General features: G+C 55.2%; 6 protein-coding genes across 6 annotated transcripts; 4 read left to right on the top strand and 2 right to left on the bottom strand.

Annotated features, from left to right (window-relative positions):
* Nucleotide 1: 1 nt before the first annotated feature.
* Nucleotides 2-765, top strand: FCA1 (Cytosine deaminase; the record flags this gene model as incomplete). The annotated part of the gene is made up of 6 exons (XM_036632565.1): nt 2-73; nt 151-237; nt 299-353; nt 415-453; nt 514-685; nt 741-765. The coding sequence occupies 6 exons, from the start codon at nt 2-4 to the stop codon at nt 763-765; spliced, it is 450 nt and encodes a 149-aa protein (XP_036502210.1).
* A 452-nt stretch (nt 766-1,217) lies between these two features.
* On the bottom strand, nt 1,218-6,332 carry snt2 (Lid2 complex component snt2; the record flags this gene model as incomplete). Its single annotated transcript, XM_036632564.1, has 6 exons — nt 1,218-1,548; nt 1,595-2,588; nt 2,642-3,038; nt 3,092-4,931; nt 4,997-5,480; nt 5,564-6,332. The coding sequence occupies 6 exons, from the start codon at nt 6,330-6,332 to the stop codon at nt 1,218-1,220; spliced, it is 4,815 nt and encodes a 1,604-aa protein (XP_036502212.1).
* An 8,887-nt stretch (nt 6,333-15,219) lies between these two features.
* Nucleotides 15,220-18,086, top strand: POLQ (DNA polymerase theta; the record flags this gene model as incomplete). Its single annotated transcript, XM_036632563.1, has 12 exons — nt 15,220-15,522; nt 15,578-15,760; nt 15,820-16,291; nt 16,344-16,349; nt 16,410-16,497; nt 16,546-16,773; nt 16,821-17,264; nt 17,310-17,537; nt 17,592-17,696; nt 17,751-17,790; nt 17,886-17,991; nt 18,046-18,086. The coding sequence occupies 12 exons, from the start codon at nt 15,220-15,222 to the stop codon at nt 18,084-18,086; spliced, it is 2,244 nt and encodes a 747-aa protein (XP_036502211.1).
* Nucleotides 18,087-19,358: 1,272 nt separating this feature from the next.
* CGCS363_v000713 (uncharacterized protein) lies at nt 19,359-20,768 on the top strand (the record flags this gene model as incomplete). The annotated part of the gene is made up of 1 exon (XM_036632562.1): nt 19,359-20,768. One exon carries the CDS (start codon nt 19,359-19,361, stop codon nt 20,766-20,768), a length of 1,410 nt encoding a protein of 469 aa, XP_036502214.1.
* Nucleotides 20,769-21,854: 1,086 nt separating this feature from the next.
* Nucleotides 21,855-23,759, top strand: LIP5-0 (Lipase 5; the record flags this gene model as incomplete). The annotated part of the gene is made up of 6 exons (XM_036632561.1): nt 21,855-22,145; nt 22,218-22,297; nt 22,356-22,549; nt 22,603-23,402; nt 23,452-23,509; nt 23,563-23,759. The coding sequence occupies 6 exons, from the start codon at nt 21,855-21,857 to the stop codon at nt 23,757-23,759; spliced, it is 1,620 nt and encodes a 539-aa protein (XP_036502213.1).
* Nucleotides 23,760-23,797: 38 nt separating this feature from the next.
* On the bottom strand, nt 23,798-25,281 carry pip-1 (Proline iminopeptidase; the record flags this gene model as incomplete). The annotated part of the gene is made up of 2 exons (XM_036632560.1): nt 23,798-25,152; nt 25,221-25,281. The coding sequence occupies 2 exons, from the start codon at nt 25,279-25,281 to the stop codon at nt 23,798-23,800; spliced, it is 1,416 nt and encodes a 471-aa protein (XP_036502126.1).
* Nucleotides 25,282-25,918: the final 637 nt, after the last annotated feature.

The following is a 25,918-nucleotide window of genomic DNA, read 5'->3' as shown; positions in this document are numbered from 1 at the left end:
GATGAACGACGCAGAGGGCCTCGCCATCGCGATCGAGGAGGCCAAGATTGGCGCCTCCGAAGGCGGTGTTCCCGTACGTGCCGACAAATGACGGTGTCAGAGCAACGCAGCAATTCATGAACTGGTAGACTGACGGGATCGACCATCAAGATCGGAGCAGCCCTGGTTTCCGCGGATGGTAAGCTCCTCGGCCGGGGCCACAACCGCCGTGTCCAGATGGGCTCTGCAATCCACCATGTAAGTCGAAACCTCCTATTTGATCCAATGTTCCAGTACTAAACAAAGAATCACTTCCAAGGGCGAGACGGACGCTCTCTTCAACTCTGGCCGTTTGCCAGGCAAGACATACAAAGGTGAGCATTTTCCAAGACCCTCTCCGACTCCGTCTGCTGCATGGACACTGACTTGCGCTAGGAAGCACAATGTATACGACACTCTCGCCCTGCGACATGTGTAAGTCTACAACCCTCACAAGACTGCCGTGAACACCCGAGTTCCTCACATCAATCGTAGGCACCGGCGCCTGCCTCCTCTATGGCATTTCTCGCGTTGTCATCGGCGAGAACAAGACTTTCCTCGGCGGCGAGGAGTATCTCAAGCAACGTGGAGTGGAGGTCGTAGTCGTCGATAACGCAGAATGCAAGGCTCTTATGGACAAGTTTATCGCCGAGAAGCCTGAAGTATGGTAAGAGTTTATTCAAGCCCTAGCATGATAGGACCGGGTAGGCTGACACAGACAGGAACGAGGATATTGGCGAGGAGTAAGTCTGGTGTGGTTTGCAAATACATTCGATCAACGTCACTTTGTGTAGGACAGCTTGGGGCTTCTTGAATGCGGATTCAATATTGATATCATTTGCCGCTTCTATTCAACCATATCTAACAAAAAGTGCTTCACGGGATTAATTGTGCCACCCATATATTCCCGTGGTCTCAGTCACTTGCTATCATCACACTTCCGGTCCGCACGAGCAAGGGCATATTTGCATCTTCTACACAGACAACCCAGGCTAGACGCGTTGCCGTTGATTTCCTAAAGACCAATACAGGCCATCTTCCAACGCCTGGCCCGTCTCAAAATGCTTGATTCGCTGAAAAGACTCCTGAAATTGACTTGATGGTGATCGCCGCCTAAGAAAGCAAATTGCGCAATGAAGGACTCGTGCTTGCGCCCGCCGGCCGGGGAGGCTCGTTCGTTGGCCGCATGCCCGGAGTTCTCAGAGGGCCTCCCGCGTCATGTCCCGGAGGGCTACTGGCGTACGGCGCTCGTTGGGGCAACAGTCCTCGCGAAAATGAGTCGGGGCCTCTTTGGGGCGGTCCGCCGTTGGGAATTCCATGTGGTGGCGCATGTGCGTCCTGCCGATAAGGGTGCATATACGGTGGTCCGTGAGTAATAGGGCCTGCCATGAGAGGAGAAGGCGGCATTCCGTGTGGCGCTGGCTGGCCCATATGCCCGTTTGGAACACCCGTCGGCAATGGAGGGTGCGTCTGTGGTACGGCCATCGGAGGCGGGCGCAGAGTAGACAGAGGTTGGAAAGGCGGATGTCGCTGAGGCGGCGAGTTGTGTTGAGGAGCGCGACCATGCCAGTCGTACCTTGGCCCCGGAGGTGGATGGCCATACGGGCCAGAAGGCTGGTGAGTCGCTGGTGGCGGTATAGGAGGAGGTGCCGGGGCCTGGACCGGTGGTGGCGCTGTAGGAGCCGCCGGGGGATGTCCTGCGGGCTGGGAGACAGGTGCAGACGGAGGCGGGGGCGGGGGCGGAGGCTGTACCGGGACATTGGCGGCAGCGGCGGCAGCAACAACCGGAGCTGGTGCCGGGGCCACCCAGGCGTATGCCGAGAGACTGCGCGCTCTAGCCTCTGGGCCGGTCGTCGGAGGGCTTCTCAAAGCCGGCGGGGGTGCAGCAAGAGCATGGTGTGGCGGAACCACTGGGAGCGGCGGAGGCACCACTCGTGCAGCTTCAACGACGGGAGAAGGATCCTTCGGTGGATGGGGATTGGGCTTCCGCTTGGCCTTACGGCACTTGTGGCATTGGAACTTTCTTTGCTCCACGAACTTTTGAGCCTCCGATCCGAGACTTCCATAGTGGCCATTGGTAAGCTCTCGCTCGTCAGAATTCTCAATAGGCCACCACTTGAGGCTGACATCAATACCGCAAGTAATGCAGATCTTCTCTCCAGCCTGGTGATCGTGGGCTGTCTCGCTGTTTGCTTGGTGGGAAATACCATTGACTGGGAGAGTTGTGGTTGAGGCTCGTCGAGCACCCGGAGTGACAGGCACACTGCCCATCTTCGCAGCATTTGTCATCAGGTTGGCCTTCCGCACAGTACCAGTCAGAGTGAGATCGGCCTGCTTGTAGCTTTGGACGTAGAGCTGCAGGGCATTGAGCCCATCCTCGTTGACAATGTCGTGCATTCGGTGGACGATGGACTTTGTTGGAACATGGTCCTTGCACCAAACTGTCGCGGACATGACACCGCTTTCGCCGTTAATAGTCACCAGGTTGAATTGGTCTCTGCGGGACCCCTTAACGGGCGTAATGTCAAATCCAAGGAGGTAGCCCTGCTGGCGAGCGCATTCAACATGAACTATGAGACGGTTGTTAGACAAGCTCATCAGACAAGGGGCTTTAGAAACATACCAGGATTGCGACAGTTGTGGCAGGCAACGCAGGCACCTCCTTTGTGGCTACAGGCCTTGCAGACTTCATCATACCTCACGCGAGGAATAGAAGGAATGCCCTCAGAGGGACTAAGAGCCTTGGCGTTGCCAAACTTGACTTCGGGTGTCCAGACAGCACAGGTGACATGCACCCAGTTGTTGTCGGCGGTGCGCTTGAGGGGCTCCCGAGGGTTGACTGGTCGGTTCGTTTCCTCCTGCTTCTTCCGGTAGTAGTCGGCAGTTTTCTGTGCTTGTTCACGTTCAAGCCTCTCCCGCTCCTTTTCTTTCTCTGACTTCTTCTTTGAGGTAGAGACCTTGGGCGGCTCAACAAAGTCATGTTCTGTATGCTCAATAGGGCACAGAACACACTTGTATTGCTGTTGGGAGTCAATATCATGCAGACTTCTGACAAGTAGGGAGTATGACTTACGATAGAGATTTGAGGATTCTTGTCGTTGACGCACATATCACAAGCCCATTTACCAGGGTTCCTATTGTCAACAACACCATAGCAGTTGCGATGGACCGTCAAGCGACATTCCTTGCAAGACAGATGCTGATCTCCCAATGGCTCTAGTTGGTTGCAAATCGCGCAAGGCATGGTCCGCGCCTTGGGAATCTCGGGAGCTGGCGGGGGCGCAGGCTTCTCGGCAGCCTTCTCCTTCTTCTTCGGGTGGCTGGGTGCAGAGTCGGACGCCAATGGCTCTGAGTCTCGGTCGGGGGCGGCTCCCTTGAGCTTCTTGCGTGGCGGCTCGCTGGAGGGTGCGGCGACGGCGGCTGCAGGTGGCTCTGGGGTGTTGACGGGCGGCGGCGTGTTCCAGTAGGTGTGCATTTCCTTGGCGGCCTCGAGCTCCTTGAGTAACTCCTCATCTTGGCGTTTCTTCCAGGCTTTACCACCAGCTTGCGCGATCTTCTTCGCAACCTCATCGACATCCTCCCACTGGATGGCATAGCGCCGCCACAGCTCTGCGCACCTGCGGCAAAGTGCCTGGATGTACTGGCCGCCCTTGTCCTTGTTTGAGGATTTGCCTCCAGTCTCAGTGACTGGCGTTCCAGAAGCGTTCGGAGCTCTCCTCCACTGTCGGGAATACTTTGTGTGACAAAATTTGCAACAGAAGCCCTTCTTCTTGGTCTGGGCCTTTTCGGCGTCGAAGGCTGAATCGTCAGCGTCGTCGGCAATGTCGTCCTGCAATTTGCTCGCAGCCTGTTCCGCCCTTTTGGCCTCCTTCTTGCTCTTCCTGTTCTGGAAATTGCCCCAAATCTGTTTGCCCTGGGGCGTCTTTTTCCACGTGTAGTAGTAACGGACGATTGTGCCTGGCGAAACAGACTTGACGTGCCGCTTAACCAGATAGAGCTCAGATCCATACTTGCTCACACCCTCTTCGAACCTCTTCTGCTCAGTAGCGGTCAGGTCGGGCTCCTTGAAGGCTGATTTGTCGGTCTCTGCAAATAGTTTGAGGGCTCGGTCCGAATTATAGCCGCTGTTGAAGTACGTCTCCAGGGCCACATCGTGCAGGTTAGTGGAGTTCTTGGGAAGATTGAACTTGGGTGCCTGCTCTTCAGCCTTTTCCATGTACTTGTCCAGCTTATCTTCCCAGCCCTGGTTGGCTTCCGTATCCGCAGGAGGCATCCAAACCCGTGTGGACGTCGCATTCGGGTCATCACTGTCGAGATCCTCTCCTCTTGCCACATAGCCGGGGGGTTCGTCCTGCACCCACTTCGGCCGATTTTCGCGTTTGAGCTTCTCTTCCTCCAATTTTGCCTGAGCTTCCTTGGAGAGATTAGGTCCCTTCTTGCCCTGCCTCCTAGTCTCCAGAGGCTTCTGATACTGCACGGGCTGACCAGGCCAGGGGAGAACGTTGGCTTGATGCTTCGGGCCAATGCGGGTGCTGGCGCGTGGGTAAATGCGATCATCGTAATCCAGTGCATCCTCAGGCTTGCAGTGCATTCCAAGATATCGCCAAGGCCAAAGACTCGCTTGGTAAATCTGCTCAGCCGTGCCGGTGCGGTGCTCGTCGTCGTCGGCGAGACTGGTTCGTTCGGTGTCGATTTGCATTTCATCGTCATCATCATCATACAAATCATCGTCGTCGTCGCCGGCGGGATCCAGCAGATTTGGCGTGTGGCGAGCCTCCAACTTGCGCTCCTGCGCGCGGCTGCATGCAGCACAAGACCAGGCGAAACCTCTTGAGGGCTTCTTCAACAGCGGTGGCCTGACACAATTCATGTGATATGTCTTCTTACACACAGCACAGTCGACCGAGTCATTGCTGTTGCACTATTAGTGACCCCAGGTCCCTCTCTCGGACTCAAACGGCGAAATGGGTGGACCAACCTTGCACAGTAGCCGCTGCATCGCTTGCAGGACTTCACCGCGCTAGTGAACTCTTTTCCGCGGCCCTGCTCCACAATAACGAATTTCCAGCGCTCGTCCAACACTTTCTTCACCCTTTCGGGGACGTTCACGATGGTGGACGTGGGGATGAGGTCGTAATTCTTCTGGATGTAGCGGTCGTACAGCTTCTCATACCAGAAACAATCTGACTTTTTCCGGTACTCGTCCATGTTGGGAATCTCAGCCTTATGCTTGATATGACATTTGCCTCGCAATGCCGTCAGAGGACTGATGTCGGAATGCATCGTCGCAAACACTAAGCGAGTGTCGTTGACCTTTTTTCCAATGTCCTTTGGTCTGTAGAACCAATTGATGCGAAGTGCATCCACCGGCTTGGTGTTGTCATTCTGCGTGTGGAGAAACTCCATGATGCGGCCTAGGTAGTAAGGCTCGCCTGGGGGCTCACACACGAGGTAGACGTTGTCTGTGATGCGGATCAGCATGCCACCCTCCCGAAAAAAAACCAAATGCGCACAAGGATGGGTGTGTGGTTTGTTGGTGTCTTACCATTTGGTGCTAGTACAGTCCCGTCATCCGCCACCAACTTTCCATCCTTGGGGTTCGCGCCACAACTCTCGAAACTGAGCATGTTCGTCTCTGCATATGAGCTGGCGTAGGGACCTGACGCGGCTTTTCGCGATGCAGCGGCGGATGGTGCTGCCTGTGCCTGTGATGCAGCTTGAGAGGTGGCCTTGCGCTTTTTGGTGGGCTGCGTCGTCGCCGATGAGCTGGATGTTTGTGCCGTCGGAGCTGGATTGGCGGCGGGCTGCGGATCCTTGGCACCATTTTGTGAGGAGACGGCCTTGGTGTCGTCGGATGTGAGAGCTTTGCGGGATGGGCCGTTGGAACGCGGAGGCTCCTGTGCGGAAGTCGCTGACACGTTACTGTGACGCGCCGATTTTTTGGACTCCTGATCCTTCTTTTCGGGGAAGTCGTCGTACATGTCAACGTCGATGTCTCTGTCTTCGGCGTAGTTGGGGCGCGAAGATCCAGTGCGATTCCGCGAGCGCGTTCCGTAGGGGTTGGCCGCCTCCATGGCGGCGTCCTTGGCAGCAAGGTCTGAGCCAGATGATGATGACTTGGCCATGGGTTGAGATGAGTTGCGCAGAGCAGCATCAAGCTCAGTCAGATTCGCCTTCTGGGCGGCGGAGGATGCCTTGGAGGTTGATGCGCCCGACGTTGAAGGTTGCGCGGAATCCGAGGCGTCTTGAGCGGATGGGGTGGCGCTGGCAGATTGGTCCTCAGAACTGCTAGCATTTTGTGTTTTCTGCGCCATTGTTCTTGTGGCTAGCTGCGCGATGGCAGAAGGCAGGTTGATGATAGTCGGGGCCCTTCCCGCAAAAAAGGTAGAAGCAAGAGGGCCGACAGGTCGAAGCTCGTCTCTGGAGGAACGAAGGGGAGGCTCCGAGCCATACGACGACCGATCGAAAGAGAAGTCGACAGCTAGTGATGCAACGCGACGGGCGATGGAAACCAGATGGAGCCCATGAGACGGCTACGAGTCGGAGACAGACTCGAGCAGGAGGGTACTGTGATATTCAAATGATGACAATGTTTGGATATGACCAAGTCCTGCAGGTAGACAGCGAAGCCGAAGAGGGCGGGTGCGCGTGAGTGTGGGATATGGATGCGTATGCTTGTGTGGATGGGATGTATGCGTGTGGACGAGAGTGAGTGTGAGTGTACTCTGTAGAATAGGAAAAGGGAAGGGTGAGTGTGTGTTGTGAGAGGACGATGGGCTGTGAGCGGAAGAAAATGACAGCCGAGCGTCAAGATGGAAGGCGGCGCGACCAGGGAGAGGTGAAGCTGGGTGAATTGGGTTGAGTTTGAAGATGGTGAAGATGGGCAGGGAGGAAGTGATGTGGAAAGATGGAAGGAGAAGAGGAAGACGGGGCCGGGTCCAGACAAGCGGAAGACAAATGCTAAGGCAAGGAAAGTACGGTGCCGGCGTGGAGGTGTGGGAAAAGGCAGGCAAGGTACCTCACGGCAAGGCAAGGCCAGGAAGAGGCAAGGTACTGCGGCAGAGGTAGAGAGGTAGAAAGAGGTAAAAGGTAGGTATGGAGAAATAAAGGTAAGGCAAGGTAGGTAAGGATGGATGGAAAGGAACCAAAGACGTGCGGCCGTGACCGCGGCCGTGGACGGGAAACGTCGACGAAGGTCGCGCTCGCTCGCTGCAGCCAATACCAGCTACCTACATTACCTACCTTACCTTACCTTGCCTTCCATTGCCATATGTACACCACTCACCACATTACTACTACGGATACTACTACTGCATAGTACCAGCTCCGATTCCCACTCCCAGCTCCCAGCTCCCAGGACCACGACCACGACCAGAATTGGATGGACCAAGACCAGGGACCAGGACAATGACAAGGGCCAGCACCCGCACCGCACTGCTGCACCGCTGCATATCTCTCTCTCTCTCTGCTGTCTGCTCTCTGCTCTCTACCTTACTCTCTACTCAGCGACTCTCTCCATGCCTCTCTGTCTCTGACTGCACCTGGCCCTGCCCCGATCGGCTTGTCTCTTCACCTTCGCTTTAGCTCATCAGCTGTCTTCCTGGCCCTGCCCTGTGCTGTCTTGCCTTGCCGCGCCCATGACTCCGGGCTCTGCTGAGGTGCTCTTCTGCTTTGCTGCCGCATATTGTGGCTCCTGCTAAGGCGACTATTTCAACCGCTGCCGCACCGCACCGCGCTGCATGGCAGCGTCAGGTCTGGCAGTGGCAGGTAAGGTAAAGTATGGGTCAAGTACCTGAGGTGTCCGGTACGTACCGGCCTATCAACAACAGATCAATGTTAAGCCAAGGCAATGCTTCTCCAGTCCCGTCTGGGCCTCAGAGGCGGCGGCGGCAGCAGTTGAAGGAATAGCAGAAAAACAGCAGCCAGGCCCGCGCTCTCTCTCTCTTTCTCTCTCTTTTTTCCCTCTCCTGCTGTGGGGCTGCGCGGGAGGTATCGATCTGCTGCAGGTCAGGATGCGGTACTTCCAGCCACACCCAAACCTCACCGTAGTCTGTGGTAACGATACATCGATGCAACCTGCATGATACCAGACCCACTCTGTACCTCTGTACCCGCTCCCACAGTCATCACTCTCGCACCAGACCAAGGGCCCGTCGACCTCACACCTCACCCCAAGGTTGCCAACGCCGCAGAATCCAACCACACACCCCCATGTCCATCTCACCTCTGTTCTCCTTCTATCAGATCGCCGCCATGCGCTCTTTGTGGGAGTTGGGGGGGATTGCCCTGACACATCCGACGCAGGCAATGGATGTTCCTTTCCCCTCTGGCCGACCGCATGTTTGGATTGTCTGCGTGAGGGCGGCAGCAGCACCATGTGTCTAGCCTTTCACTTTCGTCTCCTGCCATTAACCACATGGCCACGACTACTGAGAGGACTGCAAAGAGGGAAGGAAAGAAATGATGGGGGGAAAGTGTAAAGCGAGGATGCGCGTGTATACGGTGCCCCCAGCCTCCAGACCTGCTGCCCCTCCTGATGGCGCGCTCACCTGTTCTGCTCAATCGCTCTGTTTCTGATTCTGTCGCCGTCTCGCCGTCTCGCTGTCTTGCCGTCCCGCTCGCTCGCTTGCTGGGCGAGGTATTGACGTACCTTGACTGGGTCCTCCGTGCATACAAACCCTGCCTTGCCTTGCCTTCATCGGACATCAGACACCTTGCCCCGACCTCATGTCTTGCCATCGGCATCCCGATCTATGGGCAAATAAATTCAATGTCGGTCCCCAGCGTGTCGGAAGTCGTCAGTGTGTGTCCAGGTCGGAGGGCGAGGTGGCAGCAGGCTCAATTAACTTCACTCACGACGAAAAAACTAGGTTGACGACGTTGACGTTCAAACAGCCGGCCGGCCGGGGCTGGCTGGCTTCCATTGTTGGGTCTGGCCTGGGACGGGGGTCGGGGGTCTGGCTAGGTAGGCACGATGGCATGTACCTCGCCCAGTGTCTGTACAAGCCCTCCACCTCAATTGGCTATCTTTTCCTTTTCCTTTTCCCTACCTTACCTCAAGAACATTCGTACCTCACTCGCCCTTTGGCCAACAGCGGATATGCAGGCAAGCAGCTCGGCATTATTAAGGCAAGAAGAACCTTAGGTTGGTTGGGAGAGTGCGAAGAGGAAAACATCCCTGGAACTTGGGTGCAGAGACGATGGCCATGGCAAATGAGACGTTAAGGCGAGGAAGGCATTGCGGCGCCTGCGGTTGTCGCTCTTTCCACTCTGCCCACGCAGTTCCTACTACTGCCACGTCCGTCATATCCCCTACTTGCTACCCTACCTTACTTGCTACCTGTTACCTGCCTCGTTGGCCTCTCACGCGCTCGCGTGCACGATTGCCTCCCTCCACGTTACCAGACGAGCTGTCCACGTCCACGCCGTCTGCCTTCTCCCTCCCCCACCCATCTTGCTGCGCCCTATGTAGTGTTCTTTTCCCTTGCAGTTTTGACATCGCTAATTCTCCCAGCCAATGCTCTCCGCCGCCTACGTCTTCAGGTTTAAATACCTTGGTGCTGTCCGTCTTTTGGCAAGAGGATAAGGGCATCATACAATCACTGCAGCGATAGCCATAGACTTCACTCCAAGCCAAATGGTGCGCCTCAGTTCTGGAGGCACGGGATACCTTAAAGGTACATGCTCTGTTTGCCGCCGACACCACCATTCAGGTATCTCAGTCTTCGATCCTCCTCGATATCCGCACACGTACACACACACACACACACACCCGCACGTCGTGGCTTGCTGATGTGTTCCGCAGTGCCTCAGATGCATCCTTGCCGGGTCAAGATTTACCTGGCAGCATATCTGGACTCTTACTGACCTCACTTTCAGTGTCGACATGGGCTATATAGACTTCCCTATCCATGCTTCTATGTACCTTTTCGTCCTGTGTCCAAGCTGAAATGCGGAAACACCAGAGGCCATCGGCCAACCGTGCTTTGATTCAACTCGAGTCGACCGACGGTCGCCGCTCCCAAGTATGTACATAGTAATGTGTGCTGCTGCTGCTGGCTGGCTGTGTCCGGCGACTCGCCCACTTCTTCCTTCGATCCCCTTCCTTGGTTCGTCGCACCCCGGCTTGTCCAACCCTGTGGAAACGAAGTGCTCCCTACGGAGTAGGGATATGTCTACGAGATGTTGTCCACACCCCCGTCATTACCCATGTGTGTCGGTTCCAATTCCATCCCACCTTCTGCTAGCCCAGTGGCTCTTGGCCGCCCACCCAAATATTAACACAACACCACCCACCACTGTCGCGGCGTCTTTGCGTCTGTCCCCGTCTGGCCGGTTTGCTGTTGCTTGCTTAGTTCCTGCCTCGCCAGTGCCAAACTTTGAGCCGTTCCTGCGCGTCGACCCAAGTTGGTCATGCAATCCATATCGATCGCTCAAACAATTCTGCGGGTTGTTCTGAACAGTACACTCTGGTCGTTGACCGTTCACTCGGCCTCTCGCGCGATCGTCTCCGTCTAACACAAGCGAGGAATGGGTAACGGGAGGTGCCTCGGGGCGGGTGCACCCCATGCAGACACGGTTCCTGCCTAGCCTGGTAATTATTCGATAGCACTTCATCTGGGTACCTTCTCTTTCACTTCTGCTTCAGCCATGAGCATGGCTTCGGATAAGGAGCACCATTGGCCTTCTGCTCTCCCTTACCACCCTTTCTTGCAAATAAATTTGGTGGTATGTGAGCCCTGCCAACGTTTATATGCACGACATGGGGAACTCCAATTCCGGAGCATATCACTGCGCGACCACTCCCTCCCACAGCCCGCCCGGATATCGGTTTTTTGACGCCTTTTTTTTTCTTTTTTCTCTGGTCTTCTGTTGCAGGCTGTTTTGCCCCCGTCCACAGGCTTCCCCTCCTCTCAATTTGAACAACATCTCTTGGCGGAGCTTTCGTCCTCGCAACGGTTCTTTACCTGGTAGACCATATCGGTTGGTATTTGAAAATCAATAGCTGCTGTCTGCAGAGAGTCATGCTAGGCTGATTTGCCTTTTGGGAATGCACCCGCAATTTGCGGCACGCGTCCGTCGGTATTAACGATGTCGCTTGGTAGCCTTCATTTCTCCGGCGGCACTGGCATCAAGAAAAGCGCAAGGTAGTCTGGGGCAGCACAAAGAACCGATGAGCGGCCATTGTGCCAGAGGTCAGATCAGGCTGTGGGGGCTTCCGATCCCTTTTGTTGTCGACATCCAGCCTCAGCCCGTGCAATCAGGCGAGCTGCTCCTGAGCTCCAGCAGGTCGGCACTTTCCATACCATACCGGGCGGGAACCGTCCCAAGCACATTGACCCGATTTCATACACGACGTATTTTTCTCACGGATTGCAGAGTTGTGCTCTCGCCGTCGACGTTGAGGGTGGGCTGCGGCGGACGTCCATCGCGGTAGCAGTCAGATGCCGACCGTTGCCCATCCAGCTGTTCCGAGGCAAGGCGCACACCATCCCGTCCAGTGCGGCGTACCATAGTACTTCGTACCTCGTCAGGTACAGACGAGATCGAGGCGTTGTCGCTCCCGCTCCCCGCTAGTCCAGGATTTGTTTCCAAGCGAATGCAATATTTTCTTGACGTTTCTGATGACCGTCCGGTTTGAAGACACATCAGCGCAAACAATACTACTGTGTGTTTCAAAGTTCAAACCACATACCAATCCTCTCGAGTACATCCCGGTACTGGGGAGTGAGCACGATGGAGGTTTGTGTGGGATACCTGACCGAAGTACTTGGTACTGCGTGCCTCGACGTCGGGGTGGAGCCGCAAGGGACGCTGCCAGACGACCGAACCGGTACGTATCCCCTCCATGCTACCCTGTCCTTCCTTGCCATGACTGAGGCGCCACGACCCCAAGTTGGACGTACCCTGACGACGACCGACACTGTCAGAACGAACGACCCTCGCTCGCAGCATCATCTGGTTCTGCCTCACCTCGGCGACATCCAGGGCCAATGAGCTTGGTGATACTGAGCGGAAACGATCGTGCGATGGCATCACTCCTCGTCAATCTCGCCCATCAGCGCTGCCGTGGTCAAAGAAGCGGCGGAGGCGACCACGCAAAATAAATGGGGCGACGCCTTGGTGAGCACGACTAATGAGGTGAAGGGCAACCTGTAATTGTCAATGACAACGACCGCGCCTCAACTCTGTATTTGAATGGTCGACTGCGCGACCGTCGCTGTACAGCCACCAAAGACATCCCAGCCCTACCATTCGCCTTTCTCAAACACGGGTGCTGATAACGCTTCGTCCATCATTGGCAATTGTAGCCTAGCCGTCAGTTCACGGCGACTCAAGATGATGAGAGGCTCCTGCTGAACAATGCACAATCTTTGGCTCAGCTGCAGTCGGACTGGGTCACCAATAAGCACACTCGCTCACTCACTGGCCGACCTAGCGCCCAGCCAACACCCATCGCACACAATTTCCCAATGTCTCGCGATGAAGGGACAACGGGAAAAGAAGTTGGAGAAGAAAAGAGGGCTGCGGCTCAAGTCTGCAATCCAACTATGCGACATCGCGACTATGAAGTGCATCCAAAAAATCGCGATGCAGGCAGTCCCGTGGCGCCTGAGGCTCGCTCCAGCGAAGACGGTGGACGTCAGAAAAAGACAGACGAGGTTGACCGCATTTGTCGGTTGATCCGGCACAAGCGAAGAAAAAAAAAAGGGCACCTCATGCCGCATGGTGCAAGGGGCCGACCGCCAGCCAGCGACAGGCGCATTCCCGGCGCAGGCCCATTTCCAATCGCCCTCAATCCACCGGCCACGAAATCATGCATTGTCAAATAAACCCCGTCCTGTTTCATCGGGAAAACACCAGGCGGTAGACAGCGAAAGCGGTATTTAAGAATGTGCGAGTGTCCAAAACTTGGATCGCGGAGTCCTTGAACAGCTACCAATTGCCTTGGCATCCCCAGGCTAGTCATCAGACGTGCCTGCATGGGGCCGTCAACAACGTCGTGGCTGAACTCAATAACGGGGTAAAATTTCAACGTCACCAAAATACTCAATGACCTGCGCATGTCAGGACCATACAATTTGGGGAGCGTTCAATACGTCGCCATCATCGCACACAGAACCTCTTCTTCTGACGGTACTTGACATCGTTGGGCGAGGGGACGTAACGGGACTTGATGAGGGGAACACGCCACAATCGCTGCCAACTACCGCGCAGCAAACGCCGTCAAGCTGACATTCGGCTGACAAGCCGTATCAAAACCGGTCCCAAAGCCCAGCTTGAGAAGGCAAACTGGCAGACGTCCATCAATCAGCAACCGGAAGATACCATCGATGTTCATTCGTCCATCTCATCAACACCATCACGCAGGAAGGAAAAGATGGATGGTGGTCGATGATGGTCGCTGGTAACAGGCCATGACAGGCTAGTGAGGTGAGGTGCTGTGCGTTAACGAATGGATGGGGCCAGATGATGATCCCTGTCCGGGGACAGGGTCTTGCACCTCATCTGGACGACTGGGCCTGGGGGCCACCGCGCCGGTGCGTAGCGTACCTCCGGGAAGGGTTGTCGCTGGCTCTTGGACCTACCTGGATCATCCTTCGTCCGCGACTTGGTTACCTGCGTACTTAATTAAGTACGGTGCTGTTCGGGTTCCTGATGGTTGGGGCTGACCACTGGTTTGGCGCTGCGTACACAAAGAACAGGACCCTGCCAACCCCCTGTCCCAAGTCTGCCATGATGCTGTTTCTTGCCCTTCTTCTCGCGCTGTTCCTGTCCTCAATCTTGCTACTCCTCTTCCGGCTCTTCTGGTCTGGTCTTGACCATGTCTTGTGTTCTCTTCTCGACATGAGATCGGGCCTGGTGTTCTACAAGACGTTCTCCGTTCCCATTTCCGACCGGTCCCTTTTTCCCATCTCCTACAACTCAGACAAGCCCCCCTCCCAAGCAAGAGCCGAGCGGACCCATCCCTTTCCCCCCTTCCCCCTTCCCGCCCCAAAATCCGACGTATGCGTGTGGCATTAGTCCACCGGGCCAGGCTAAAGTAGTCCGACCCCAACCCAATCGGCCCCGATCCCAAAAAAATCTTGCAAGAGAATTGTCAGTGCCGCGTCTGGCCCGTTCGAGCAGAGTAGTCAGCCACACGGGGGCAACGGATGAGAAGCCACGCGCGTGAACCCCACCAGGCCGTGTGTGAAGTTGTGGCTCGGTGGAGTGGATCCCCGATCTCTGGGAAGGACGGGCAGCCAGTGAAGACTGTACGTACCGAGGCCCGGTCAACCCGGCCGAGTCCAGCGACCACTGGGCTGCCTGCCCACTGCTGGCCCCATGTTCGACTCGAAGAGCCAGACAAGCAACAGCGCCGGTACGTACCTCCCCCCCTCATTATGAGCAAGATGAGGTAATACCGCTCTTGACACATGATTTCGCGATACCCCTGCAAGGCGGGTCATCCCTGCTTGTGCCTTTCACACGTCTGCAGAACGCGCTTGCCCGTTTTCTATCAACAAGTGCCATGATCGGGACGCCTGCTGCCTATCGGTGAAGCTCGATTGCTGGCCATCAAAACTTGCCCAAATAGCCAAACACCTGCCTGCGTTTAGACTCAAAGCTGTGCCAAGCTTGAATTTGCATTAATCCATGGATTCTTTTTTTTTCACCATCAAATATTTGCTTCGTCATGGCCTCCAATAACGGCACATGGCATAAAACCTCGGTGCAAGCCGCACAGGAACAAGGCCATGCCTATTCGACCACCACAACCATCGCTGGAAACAAGCGTGCTCGCTCTGAAGCTTCGCATCCCGCAGCGCCACGACCAACTACCCTTCCAAGTCGCGCCTTGGGTATGCAACGGACATCGAGTCTGCCTCCAGGCCCCCCGAGATTGACGCCGAGCCCGATTACCTCTTTAGAGCTTGCCTCCCACCAGGGGCCGTCCGAATACACGCAACGGAATGTCATCCAGTCAACCCCATCCTCTTCTTCGGACCCTTTACTTGCGCTTGCTCATCCGTACTATGGTCTTCCTCGGCCACTGATCCGGAATTTGTACGGTCTTGGTATCAAGATAATGTATCCATGGCAGAAGGCTTGCTTACGCGGACCGGGGCTTTTGTCTGGGGAGAGAAATCTTGTCTATAGTGCCCCAACTGGCGGTGGAAAGTCTCTGGTCGCTGATGGCAAGTTTACCCTGCTATCATGCCCTTCCCGAGACGTCCTGCTAAACTCGTCACAGTGCTGATGCTGAAGAGGGTTCTCGAAGGAAAAAATGCAAAGGTGCTTTTAGTGCTACCTTACGTTGCTCTCGTACAAGAGAAAGTGCGATGGCTTCGGAACATCGTTCAAGGGGTGCCCAAGCTCGTAGACGAAATTGATGATGAAAAGCGGATCTGGAGGCGGCGTGCTGACGAAGATTCCATCAGGGTCATTGGATTCTTTGGAGGTAGCAAGGTCAAGCCTACATGGGCTGATTTTGATATCGGTGTCTGTACTATCGAAAAGGTATGTGATTCGCGGCTGCACCGAACTAGATGTCAACTGAATACGGGCAATCCAGGCGAATGCACTCGCAAACACTGCCATCGACGATTGTTCGATCAAGCACTTGAAAGCCGTTGTTTTAGATGAGCTTCACATGATCGATGATGACCACCGCGGATACCTCATGGAACTGATGGGGACAAAGCTGCTCAGTCTACCCCAGCCAGTCCAAATTATTGGCATGAGCGCTACAATGTCTGTTCGTATTGAGTAGAAACCCGAGCTTCGTCAGAGACCGACTCTAACTTTTGTTTATAGAACATCAATCTTTTGGCTAATTGGCTGGGAGCTCACTCTTACGAAACACGGTACCGGCCGGTGCCAATCGAAGAGCATCTCGTCTACGAAGGAAACATCTACCCTGCCGCCACAACGAGCGAGCTGCTCAAAACGGCTAATGAGCTGAAGACGCAGCAGCTTGAAAATACCAGGGCTATAAGGCGCATCGAGTCGTCAGATCACAAGGAACTCAAAGATCCCGTGCTGAATGCAGTTGTCTCCCTTGCCAGCGAGACTGCCAGGTCTGGCTACGGTGTGCTGGTCTTTGCGAGCAGTCGTCCTGGGTGCGAATCAGATGCTCGCTGGATCGCTAGGGTTATGCCCGCCTCACACGAACTTGACCCTGCCCTGGTTGACAAAAGAATCGATCTACTTGCTGAGTTGCGAAGTCTCGGAACCGGAATAGACCCTGTCCTCGAAGAGACGGTTCCTGCGGGAGTTGCCTTCCATCGTAAGTCTTCCTGAGCGGTTTCTATACAAATCATCGACTGATCGTTCATTAGACGTAGGTGTGCCGCCTTGTGCTTTTGAGCCGGGTTGCTGATCTTCCTAGGCTGGACTCACAACAGAGGAGCGCGAGATCATTGCCAGTGCCTATGATTCCGGTGTCATCAAAGTATGCATAGCTACCTGCAGCCTCGCTGCGGGTATCAATTTGTAGGTTCCGCGAATAAATGGACTGATTCGTGACCTAACACTTGCTAGACCTGCTCGAAGGGTTATACTTCATAATGCCCGCATGGGGCGAGACTTCGTCGGCCCATCTATGCTGCGGCAAATGCGCGGACGTGCTGGTCGCAAGGGCAAAGACGAAGTCGGAGAAACCTACTTGTGTTGTCGAAAAGACGATCTTGAGCAGGTGGTGGACCTGATGCATGCAGACATGCCCCAAATCACGAGCGGCTTGATAACAGATAAGCAGCGCATACAGAGGTGAGAAGGTTGCATCGATAATTTTACGACGAAGCTAAATATCCCAGGGCATTACTCGAGGTCATCGCGGTACGGCTTGCAACTAGTAAAGATGCCCTGGATGACTATTTGAGCAAGACCTTGCTAGCACACGCTGGACCACCGGAGCCATTGCAAGAATGTGTTGAGACGAGTCTTAGGAACCTCCAATCAATGGGGTTCATTACGGCGGACGTACTCGGCAACTATCAACCCACGAAATTGGGTCACGCCATTGTAGCCTCTGCCTTGGATCCCGATGATGGGGTGTTTATTCACAAAGAGTTGGAGAAGGCGCTCCAAGCCTTCGTAATGGACGGCGAGATGCATATTCTTTACACATTCACGCCTGTCCACGATTTCGGCACCAACATCAATTGGCAAGTATTCCGCAACGAAATGGAGAACCTCGACGATAGCGGACACCGCGTGCTCGGGTTTCTCGGGCTTAAACGTGCTGTGATCAACCGATTGTAAGTCGTGTCGACCCTTCTTCCGATGTCGCTAACCGTCTTCAGGGCACAAGGTAGTACACTGAAGGAGACGACACCCGAGGAAAAGGAAATCGTCCGTGTACACCGTCGGTTCTACTTGGCCTTTCAGTTACGAGACTTGTGCAACGAAGTGCCGGTCCACGCCGTTGCGCGCAAGTACGATGTGCCTCGTGGCGCGGTTCAAAACCTTTCGCAGACCTGCCACGGTTTCGCAGCTGGCATGATCAAATTTTGTGAGCATATGGGCTGGGGGTGAGTCGTCCTTTGGTCTGCACAACACGCCAGATCACTAATCGTACGGTGCAGCGTCATGTCTGCTGCGTTGGACCATTTCTCGGATCGGTTGAGAGCAGGCGCAAAGTCGGACTTGTTGGCCTTAGCACAGATTACCTTCGTAAAGAGCCGGACCGCGTACGTTGCGCGACCTCAAGTCACGTCGGGAATGCATCTAACTTTGTGAAACAGGAGAGTTTTCTGGGAAAACGGCTTTCGAAGCGTCGCGGCTGTTGCGAATGCAGATCCTAAAGAACTGTTACCTATCCTCATGCAGGCAAGCAGGTACTCCACCTGATCAAGGGATTACTACTCACAATCATACAGGCGCAACCGAGCAAGCTTCGAATCAAAGGGCAGGAGAATATCAAGTATGAAGAGAAGCTTATGGCCAAGGCTCAGGTCATTTCGAACTCGGCCAACCGACTATGGCGTAAGTGAGGACGGTGACGACATTTGGCACACCGCAACTGACAAGATTGAACAGAAATGCAGATGCAACAAGAGGTTTATGAGGAAGAAGGATGATGCAAACCAACAAACGGGCAGAGGGACCGGAGGAAGCGTGTTGGTGCGGTCAGCCCCTGGGCTGCAGCATGAGCTTTGCATGCCTACTGGATGCATCGTACCCGGGCAGTTGGCGGTGTCGCTCATAGGCGCATTCCCACCACTTCCCGCAGACGCAGATGCGTATGTATGTATGCATGCCGCCGCACACCCGTCAATTATTGGTGATAAAGACGCCCAACCTGCATTGCATCGGACGGCAGCCCCGCCCACGTCCTTCGCAGACCGGTCTAACGCGACCGACAGCCTGTGATAGAGCTCCGCTTCCACTCCCACCGCCACTCTGGACTTTCGGTAGCTTCTCAGTGGTCTGACTAGCCGCGGCCGGGAACAAACAAAGCCCATGCCCCAAAAGCCGCCGTCAGGTCGTCGAAGAAGAAGATGGGTGTCAACGGCGCGAGACGTGAAAAAGCAACATTGGCTCGTCACATGGACAAATACGGGATGGTGGTGCATTGCGGTGCGGTGCGGCGATTGCGTGCGTCCCGTTCCGGAGTTGCGCGGGGCCAAGGGCCAAGCTATAGGTAGACAGACAAGAGGCACAAGAAAGAAAGACATGGGATGGAACGCAGACCGAGGTGGGTGGCATTCCCGAGAAAAGTCGCTAGCCAAGCACCAAGGCCGAGGGGAGAGACAGACGCAGAACTTCGGTTGCGATTGACGGAGACTGGCGAATGGTGTCAAGCCGACACCAAGTTGTAGGTGACACCTGACATGCACTCGACTCTTCCATGCGACGATAGAACCGTTCATGCACTAGTTACACAGCAGGAACAACAGGGAAGCAGAAGACGCAGCGGGAAAAGAAAAATCGACCATGTCCCGAACGGGACTCGGCCGGCGGACTCCTAGTGACCCAGATGCGCCTCGCCATAGTTGGCGGTCGCGAGGCTGCTGGGCGCGGCCAACAAAGGTCTGACAGCCACCGCCCACCGAGCTACCCACCCTCATCCGTCCACGTCTTGTTCGACTTGTGCATAATTATACCTCTCCAGTGGTGTGGCTGCCTGACCTTGGTGGTCTTGCGCGCAATCCGAGCCTATATGAAGCCCGTCGTTCCTCGAACCTCATCCATCCCGCTGGAAACGTCTCTCTCCGGTTTGTTGGTTGCAGTCCTGTTCCGGCCATTCATGTCAGCTTTCCAAGGTTGCTAACGATCCTCGACATCCACCGCCGACCGGTACCACCACACCGAGGGAACCGACCAATAGTGTGTCGAGCGCGTTTTTCTCAATGTCTGCCGTCTCTCGCGGTTTAAATGGGGGAAGCAGCAGCAGTGGCAGCAGTACAGGAGATGTTGCGCAGACTTTGGGCGATGTCATGAGGACATCAACAGCCGACTCTCCGAGTGTTATTGTCCTTGATGACACATTCGAGGAGAAGAAACGAAAGGACGAACCCAGCCCTCGCGAGGACTTGTGGTTGACATCTGCAGATGGCCGATACAACTCGGCCATCATTCCGCTTCGTGTTGGCCGAGTCCCAAACCAAGAGATTTTCCAAGTTCACAGAGACATTTTGGTGACGACCGAATACTTCCGCAAAGCGCTCTGTGGCGATTTCAGAGAGGCCGAGGCACAATCGATGGATTTTCCAGAAGAAGACCCCGCCATATTCCACTTTCTCGTCGCCTTTCTTTACCAGAAAAGCTTCATTCCCATCAGGCCCGCCGCATCGGCGTTGGACCAGGAGGAGTCGGCCCGGGGCAAAGCACAAGAAACTGGATATCAAAGCGAATCGGAATCGGAAATTTCATCGTCGGAGGCCAGCGATGCCAGCGCTAGAAGTCGACTACGGGCGCAGCGGCGGCAACGGCGGCGAGAGCGGCAATGGGAGCGTCAGAACCGCAAGCAACCCGGCGCACACCGCCCAGATTGCAGATGTCCGCGCTGCACCACCACCACGACCGGGTCCATGTCGCCATGCTGGAATTGTGGCGTCGGCCGCTCAAGGCCGATGCCCGGCGGACCCATGCCGCACATGATGCCAGGGCCTCCCGTGCCTCTCACGCGGCCAGCATTCATCCCTCCGCACCGCCGGCGTCGCAGTCGGCCCCAGATTCTCACACCGCCTGGTTCAACACCCTCGAATGACAATCCCGCGTCGGGTAACGAGGACTTCATGGATGGCGATCGTATACGGGGTGAAGATATGCGAACCTGGCTCCTGACGTACGAGCTCAGCCTGGACGTGTACATCACCGCCAACAAGTTCCTGATGGACGACTTCAAAACGGCAATCATGCGTCACTGCGTCGACATGCTCGAGTCCGCCGGGTCCGATGCGGCCCAGCCGGCCGTTTTGGCGTTGTGCTCGAAACTGTACTCCGGAGTGCCCGAGTCCGACGGTCTGTTGAAGATGATATTTGCCAGAGTCGGCTTTCTGCAGCCACTTTTGTGGCAGAGAGCACCGCAGCAGACGTCCGAGTTCTTGATCGGCCACCCGGAGGTGGCGGCCCTAATGCTCCGCGAGACGGCCATGCGCAGAGAAGAGGATCTGGGGAGCAGGACGCTTCCGTCCATGGAACGAGCAACGCACACCCATCCAATGCCCGTCTGGCCGGTCGGCGCGCCTCTGCCTCCGCATATGCGGCATCCCCCGCCACCGCCACCGCAACCTCACTGGCACCCGGCTCCGTGGTGATGGAGACATTCCTAACGAGGAGCGGCGTAACATTTCGTCTCTATTCGTGCGCTTGGCAGGGCTGCTTACTTTTGAGACCAGAAACACGAACACTGGTCTCTTGTCAATATTTTGTCCAATGGTGTTTGTGAAGGGTTTCCGGGTTTGAAATGTAGTCTAGTAACGTTGGTCGTCGCGGCGAAAGTTTGTTTGATGGAGCCCCTTCCAGCGGGCTGTACTATCCCAGCTTCCCATCCACAGGGGACCATTGCTGTGTGGTTGTTACCCCATCATTCTGAAGCAGAATAACATACCCCAGTGTACTATTGCGCCTCAGTCCGTTCATCCGATCGACGTATGCAGGTCCCTTTCCCGTGGCGCATGTGATCTATTGATAAGAGGTGGTACTCGATGGTATGTATCATGGAGCTGAACTAGAACCGCGCGACTCATCACTCCTGGTCCAAAGGCAGGGGTGGTTTGTTGAGTTGGGCCGAAACAGAGCAACAAACACGTTTTCCCCATGCCGCCGCTGCCGTTGCATCCGAACGTCGTCACAGATAATGCCGTGCAAGTAGCTTCATAGCAAATTCGTAGACCAGTGGTTCCCTTCAGCCGTGAAGAACATCCCATCTCTTTTTCTTTCGTGTGTGATGGTGTGGTGCGTGACCAACCTACACAGCTCGTCCGGTGCGGAGAAATTGCAGCACCCAACTTCGGTACATGATTGAGGAGAATCACCGAGCCCAGCCCCCCTCCCGGGGTCCCCGCAAACTATTCACGATTCTGGGGTTCAAGCTCCGGAACCCCACCATTGGTGTTGTTTACCCCACAAGACGGAGCCTAAACCAGAGTGTAAGGACGGGGGGCACCGGTTCCTGATGGTAAGCTTGGATTCGGATGACGAGGTTAGGTTTTGCTTAATTTCCCATGCCCTTGGGATCACGCCCCTTCCCCCCGGTTCCGTCGCTTCGTCTTGGGCCGAAGCCGTTGCGAAGCTGGCCATGTATATATCCGCCCTGTCCCTTAGGATCTGGGCATCATGAGACCGATCTCACGGTGCTGAACTACTCGCGAGCTTGAGAGCTGCGTGTTTCCTGCCCTGCGATGCCGTCGACACTCACCACCGCGGTGCTCACCGCCCTCGCGGCCGCCGGCGCCGTAGCTGCGCTCCCCCAAGCACAAGCCCGCCAGACGCAGACGCATCTCCTCGCCGAGACGGACTACGGAAGCTTTCAAGGCGCGTATTCCGAGACGTACAACATTTCGTTTTGGCAGAAGATTCCCTACGCCTCGCCGCCCGTGGGAGAGAACCGGTTCCGTGGACCGCAGCCGCCGCAGAGTATCGAGGGAGTCTATGACTCGAGCCAGCCGTTTGACATGTGCCCGCAGCGGACGGTGAGTTTCGGGCTCCCATGCGAGCAAAAGTCGTCAGAGGATGGTGTAGGCTGACGAAACCCGGGTTTGCAGGTCAATGGCTCCGAAGACTGTCTGTATCTTGGCCTCTATTCACGTCCGTGGACGAAATCGCAGCCCCTGAAACCAGTGGTGTAAGTAGCCTCTGGCGTCGAAAAGAGTCATCTTCCAGCTGACCAGCAACGCCAACAGTGTGACTTTCTACGGGGGAGGTTTCATACAAGGCAGTGCTTATTTCTCGATCCCGCCGTCCGCGTATCCGATCCTCAACGTCTCCGATGCCTCAGACATGCTTTTCGTATATCCAAACTACCGCACGAATGCCTTCGGCCTCCTCCCAGGCAAGGAAATCGCCGCTGACCCCAAGTCCGACCTCAACCCGGGCCGTAAGTAGATTCATTGGAATATGAAATGGCGAAAATGCTAACGTTGCGTGAAGTCCTCGACCAGGAAGCCGTGTTGAAATGGACACAAAAGTACATCGCGCAGTTCGGTGGAAACCCGGACGACGTCACGATATGGGGCCAGTCGGCCGGCGGGGGCAGCGTGCTCGCCCAGGCACTCAGCAGAGGAGGGAAGCAGAAGCTATTCCGCAAGGCGATGGCGAGCAGCCCGTTCTGGCCGAAGACGTACCGCTACGACAGCACCGAAGCGCAGGCTCTCTACGATGAGCTTGCGGGACGGACGGGTTGTGCTGGAGCGGACAGCTTGGCATGCTTGAAAAAGGCCGAGGTGCAAACGATCCGGGATGCCAGCCTCGCTATTTCGACTTCGCATCAGTACAACACGTCTTCGTTTACGTGGTCGCCCGTGATCGACGGGGAGTTTCTGCGGGAACCGTTGAGCGAGGCGACCGAAAAGGGGAACGTGAACATGGACCTGGCCTTTGCGCTTCACAACACGCATGAGGGCGAGAACTTCATCCCGCCCGGGCTGCAGAGCGAAGCGGGGTCGGGGTCGCCTTCTTTCAATTCGAGTGAGGCGTCGTTTGAGAAGTGGCTGAGAGGATTTCTTCCCGGATTTGGTGACTGCGAGATCGAGGCCGTGAAAAAGCTTTACCCCCCAGCCGGTATAACGGAGACCATCTCATATAACACCACATATGTGAGAGCGGGTCTTGTTTACAGGGACGCTGTGTTATCGTGCCCTGCGTTTTGGTTCGCTGGTTCGGCGTCGAAGGGTGGGTGGTTGGGCGAGTATTCGCTCAACCCATCCAAGCACGCCAGTGATACCGTTTGGGTAGGTGGATTTTGAACGATGGATAGGGCAACCGGCTGACAGTAAGCAGTGGAACCAGGTCAACGCGGTGCAGAAGACGGATCCAGCCCGTTACCAAGGCTATGCTGGTAGGTGTTTTGAGAAAGCTCTCATTGAACGCTACTCTGACTAACACTTTCAGGCGCTTTTGCATCCTTCTTCCAGACCGGTGACCCTAACGCTCTCAAACTGTCGCCATCGACGGCGGCCGGAGTGCCCTCCCTGAAAGAAAATAAAGAATGGACAATTGTGGACGCGGGTTTCGCGACCGCTGGGTTGGACCATTTGGAAAAGAGATGCGGCTTCTGGAAGAAGACAGCATCAAAGATACCCATCTGAAGTGCCCTTGGCATTGTACACATGTAGGGGAGAATAGACTAGTCAATAGGGTTGTCCCGCAGTTTGAAGAGCTCCCTCATCACGTCCTCTGTCTTGGAGCGCAGCGCAGAGTGGTACAGCTGATTCGTCTCGTATACTTTGCAACCCTTGACTAGGGCCGCCGTGTCCCTGGCGAATTGATTGTCGACGTACATGTCGTCAATGTAGCTGGCGGCATATACAGGGACCTCGTTGTTGCGAAGTTGCTCGTGGTCGTACAGGTCCTCAGGCCAGTCAGTAAACTTGGCAAGAATCTCGGCGACCTCGCGCAGCTCAATCAATTCCGGGTACGTTTCGAAGTGCAGCGGGAAAATCATCTCTCCAGAGAAGAAGAGGGGAGGCCCAGCGACCTCGGAGATTGTAGGCTCTTGTGCCAACCAGGAAAACTGTTCCAAGGACTTGCCGACTCGGTAAGCCGCCCAGTCAGAAGCCCAGCCTGGCTTTTCGCAGTAGATGGCCTCGTGGAGGATAGCGTAGATGATGTGGTTGTCGAATCCTGTGGCGTTCTCAATATCGGAGAGGCTTGAGCGGGTGAAAAAACCGAAATTCTCGAGGTCTGTCTTCAACTTGAGAACCGTGCTGTGGACAGAATCGAGACCGCCGTGGCCGCCGAATGCGAGTCCCAAGGTGAGCAGCCGAGGAACAGTGAGAAAGCCGCCACCGGGTAGATTGATCTTTTTCTTCTCCTGAATGAACCGGGCCACCTGATGAACATTCTCAATGTCCTCAGGGTACTTCTCGTAGTATGCGTGGTTCCTCTCCATGACTTTCTTGAAGGTTGCTTCGTAGACCTGCTCCGGTTTCTTGCCGACGGGGGCAAGGCCGCCAGTCAGGAAGCACTCGCGCAAAGCTTCGGGGTACTTGGAGAGGTATGTCAGAATGACGAAACCACCAAAAGACTGTCCGAAAAGGGACCATTTCTTCTTCTCCTCCGGGAAATCCTTTGTAAGGTAGGCCCTCACGGCTTCGCAGTCCTTGACGATGTTGTCTTGACGAAGCAGCTTGAGGTGATCGGCCTGTTTCTGAGCATCGCCATGGAGTGCTAGAGCAGCAGCTGACACGGGCGAGCTCAGGCCGACGCCTCTGTAGTCGAGGAACAGAACTTGATATCCCCGATCAAGTGCGGTATGGGTGACAGGGCTGTCTTGAGGCTCTGGATTGCCAAATCCGGGTCCTCCCTGCAGGAACACCATCCATGGCTTTTGCTCAGCTTGCCTCTTCTCAGACTCAGTCGGGGCAACTATGGGTCTCTCGTGCTTGGTGACACTTCTGCCGAAGAGCCTAAGGACGCCTGCAGACTGGTTGTTGTAGTCCTTGGGCACCTCAAAGAAGAGCTCCGATACGAGAAATTGCCCTTGGAGGTGCGTTAGTGTTGTTTCTATGCGTATAAGACGCGAGGAAATGGTATCTGGGTGAACTCACCTGGAATGATATGGGATCTCTTGCTCAGCAGCTTTGCTGCATTGATCACTTTGGATGCCATGATGGAACTGGAAACCCCCAAGGAAAGATACAGAAAATATTGAACTGATCTTTGTAGAAAAGAATGCTTGACGTGGCAGATTGTAAGTTCGATGGTTTGAGCGACTTTGGCAACCCCGCGCAGTCGTTGAATGAGATAAGTGCAGTGAGACGTCGCACCTTCTCAGAACGGCAACTGGGGCTTTCGCACAGTGTAAGCAGCGGCGACCTTTGCCGGAGGACACAGTGCAATTTCCCGCTCCAACCCCACAAGCTGCTTCTTGCCTCGAAACTTCATCTTCTTGGATGTCCTTCCAGTAAATATGCTTTGCTGTAGTCTCGTTAGATCCTACCAATTATCTCTTGCGGGTAAGCATGATCAGAAATCAACGTTTGTCGAAACTGTGCAAGAACAAGGCCGGAAATGCATGAGTAGCTTCATGTCGTCCTTTGATGCACCCTGGAAGCATGTAATAAATACTAAGTGATTTTAAGCTCTGCTAGCATCACTCACTTGGCTGGCTAGCTTAGTCTTAAGTCGGTTTTGATGGGCTTCAGGCAGGAGATTTGACAAAACCCAATGCCGAAAGCCCATGTTATCTTACATACCAGGGACGACGCAATGAGTCCGAATTTTAGACAGTCTTGAAAGCAACTAA

The sequence above is a fragment of the Colletotrichum siamense genome (genome assembly GCF_013390195.1).
Source record: "Colletotrichum siamense strain Cg363 chromosome Unknown KSG_Cg363_contig01, whole genome shotgun sequence".
Classification (NCBI taxonomy): Eukaryota; Fungi; Ascomycota; class Sordariomycetes; order Glomerellales; family Glomerellaceae; genus Colletotrichum; species Colletotrichum siamense.
This window is presented reverse-complemented; position numbering and strand designations above follow the sequence as displayed.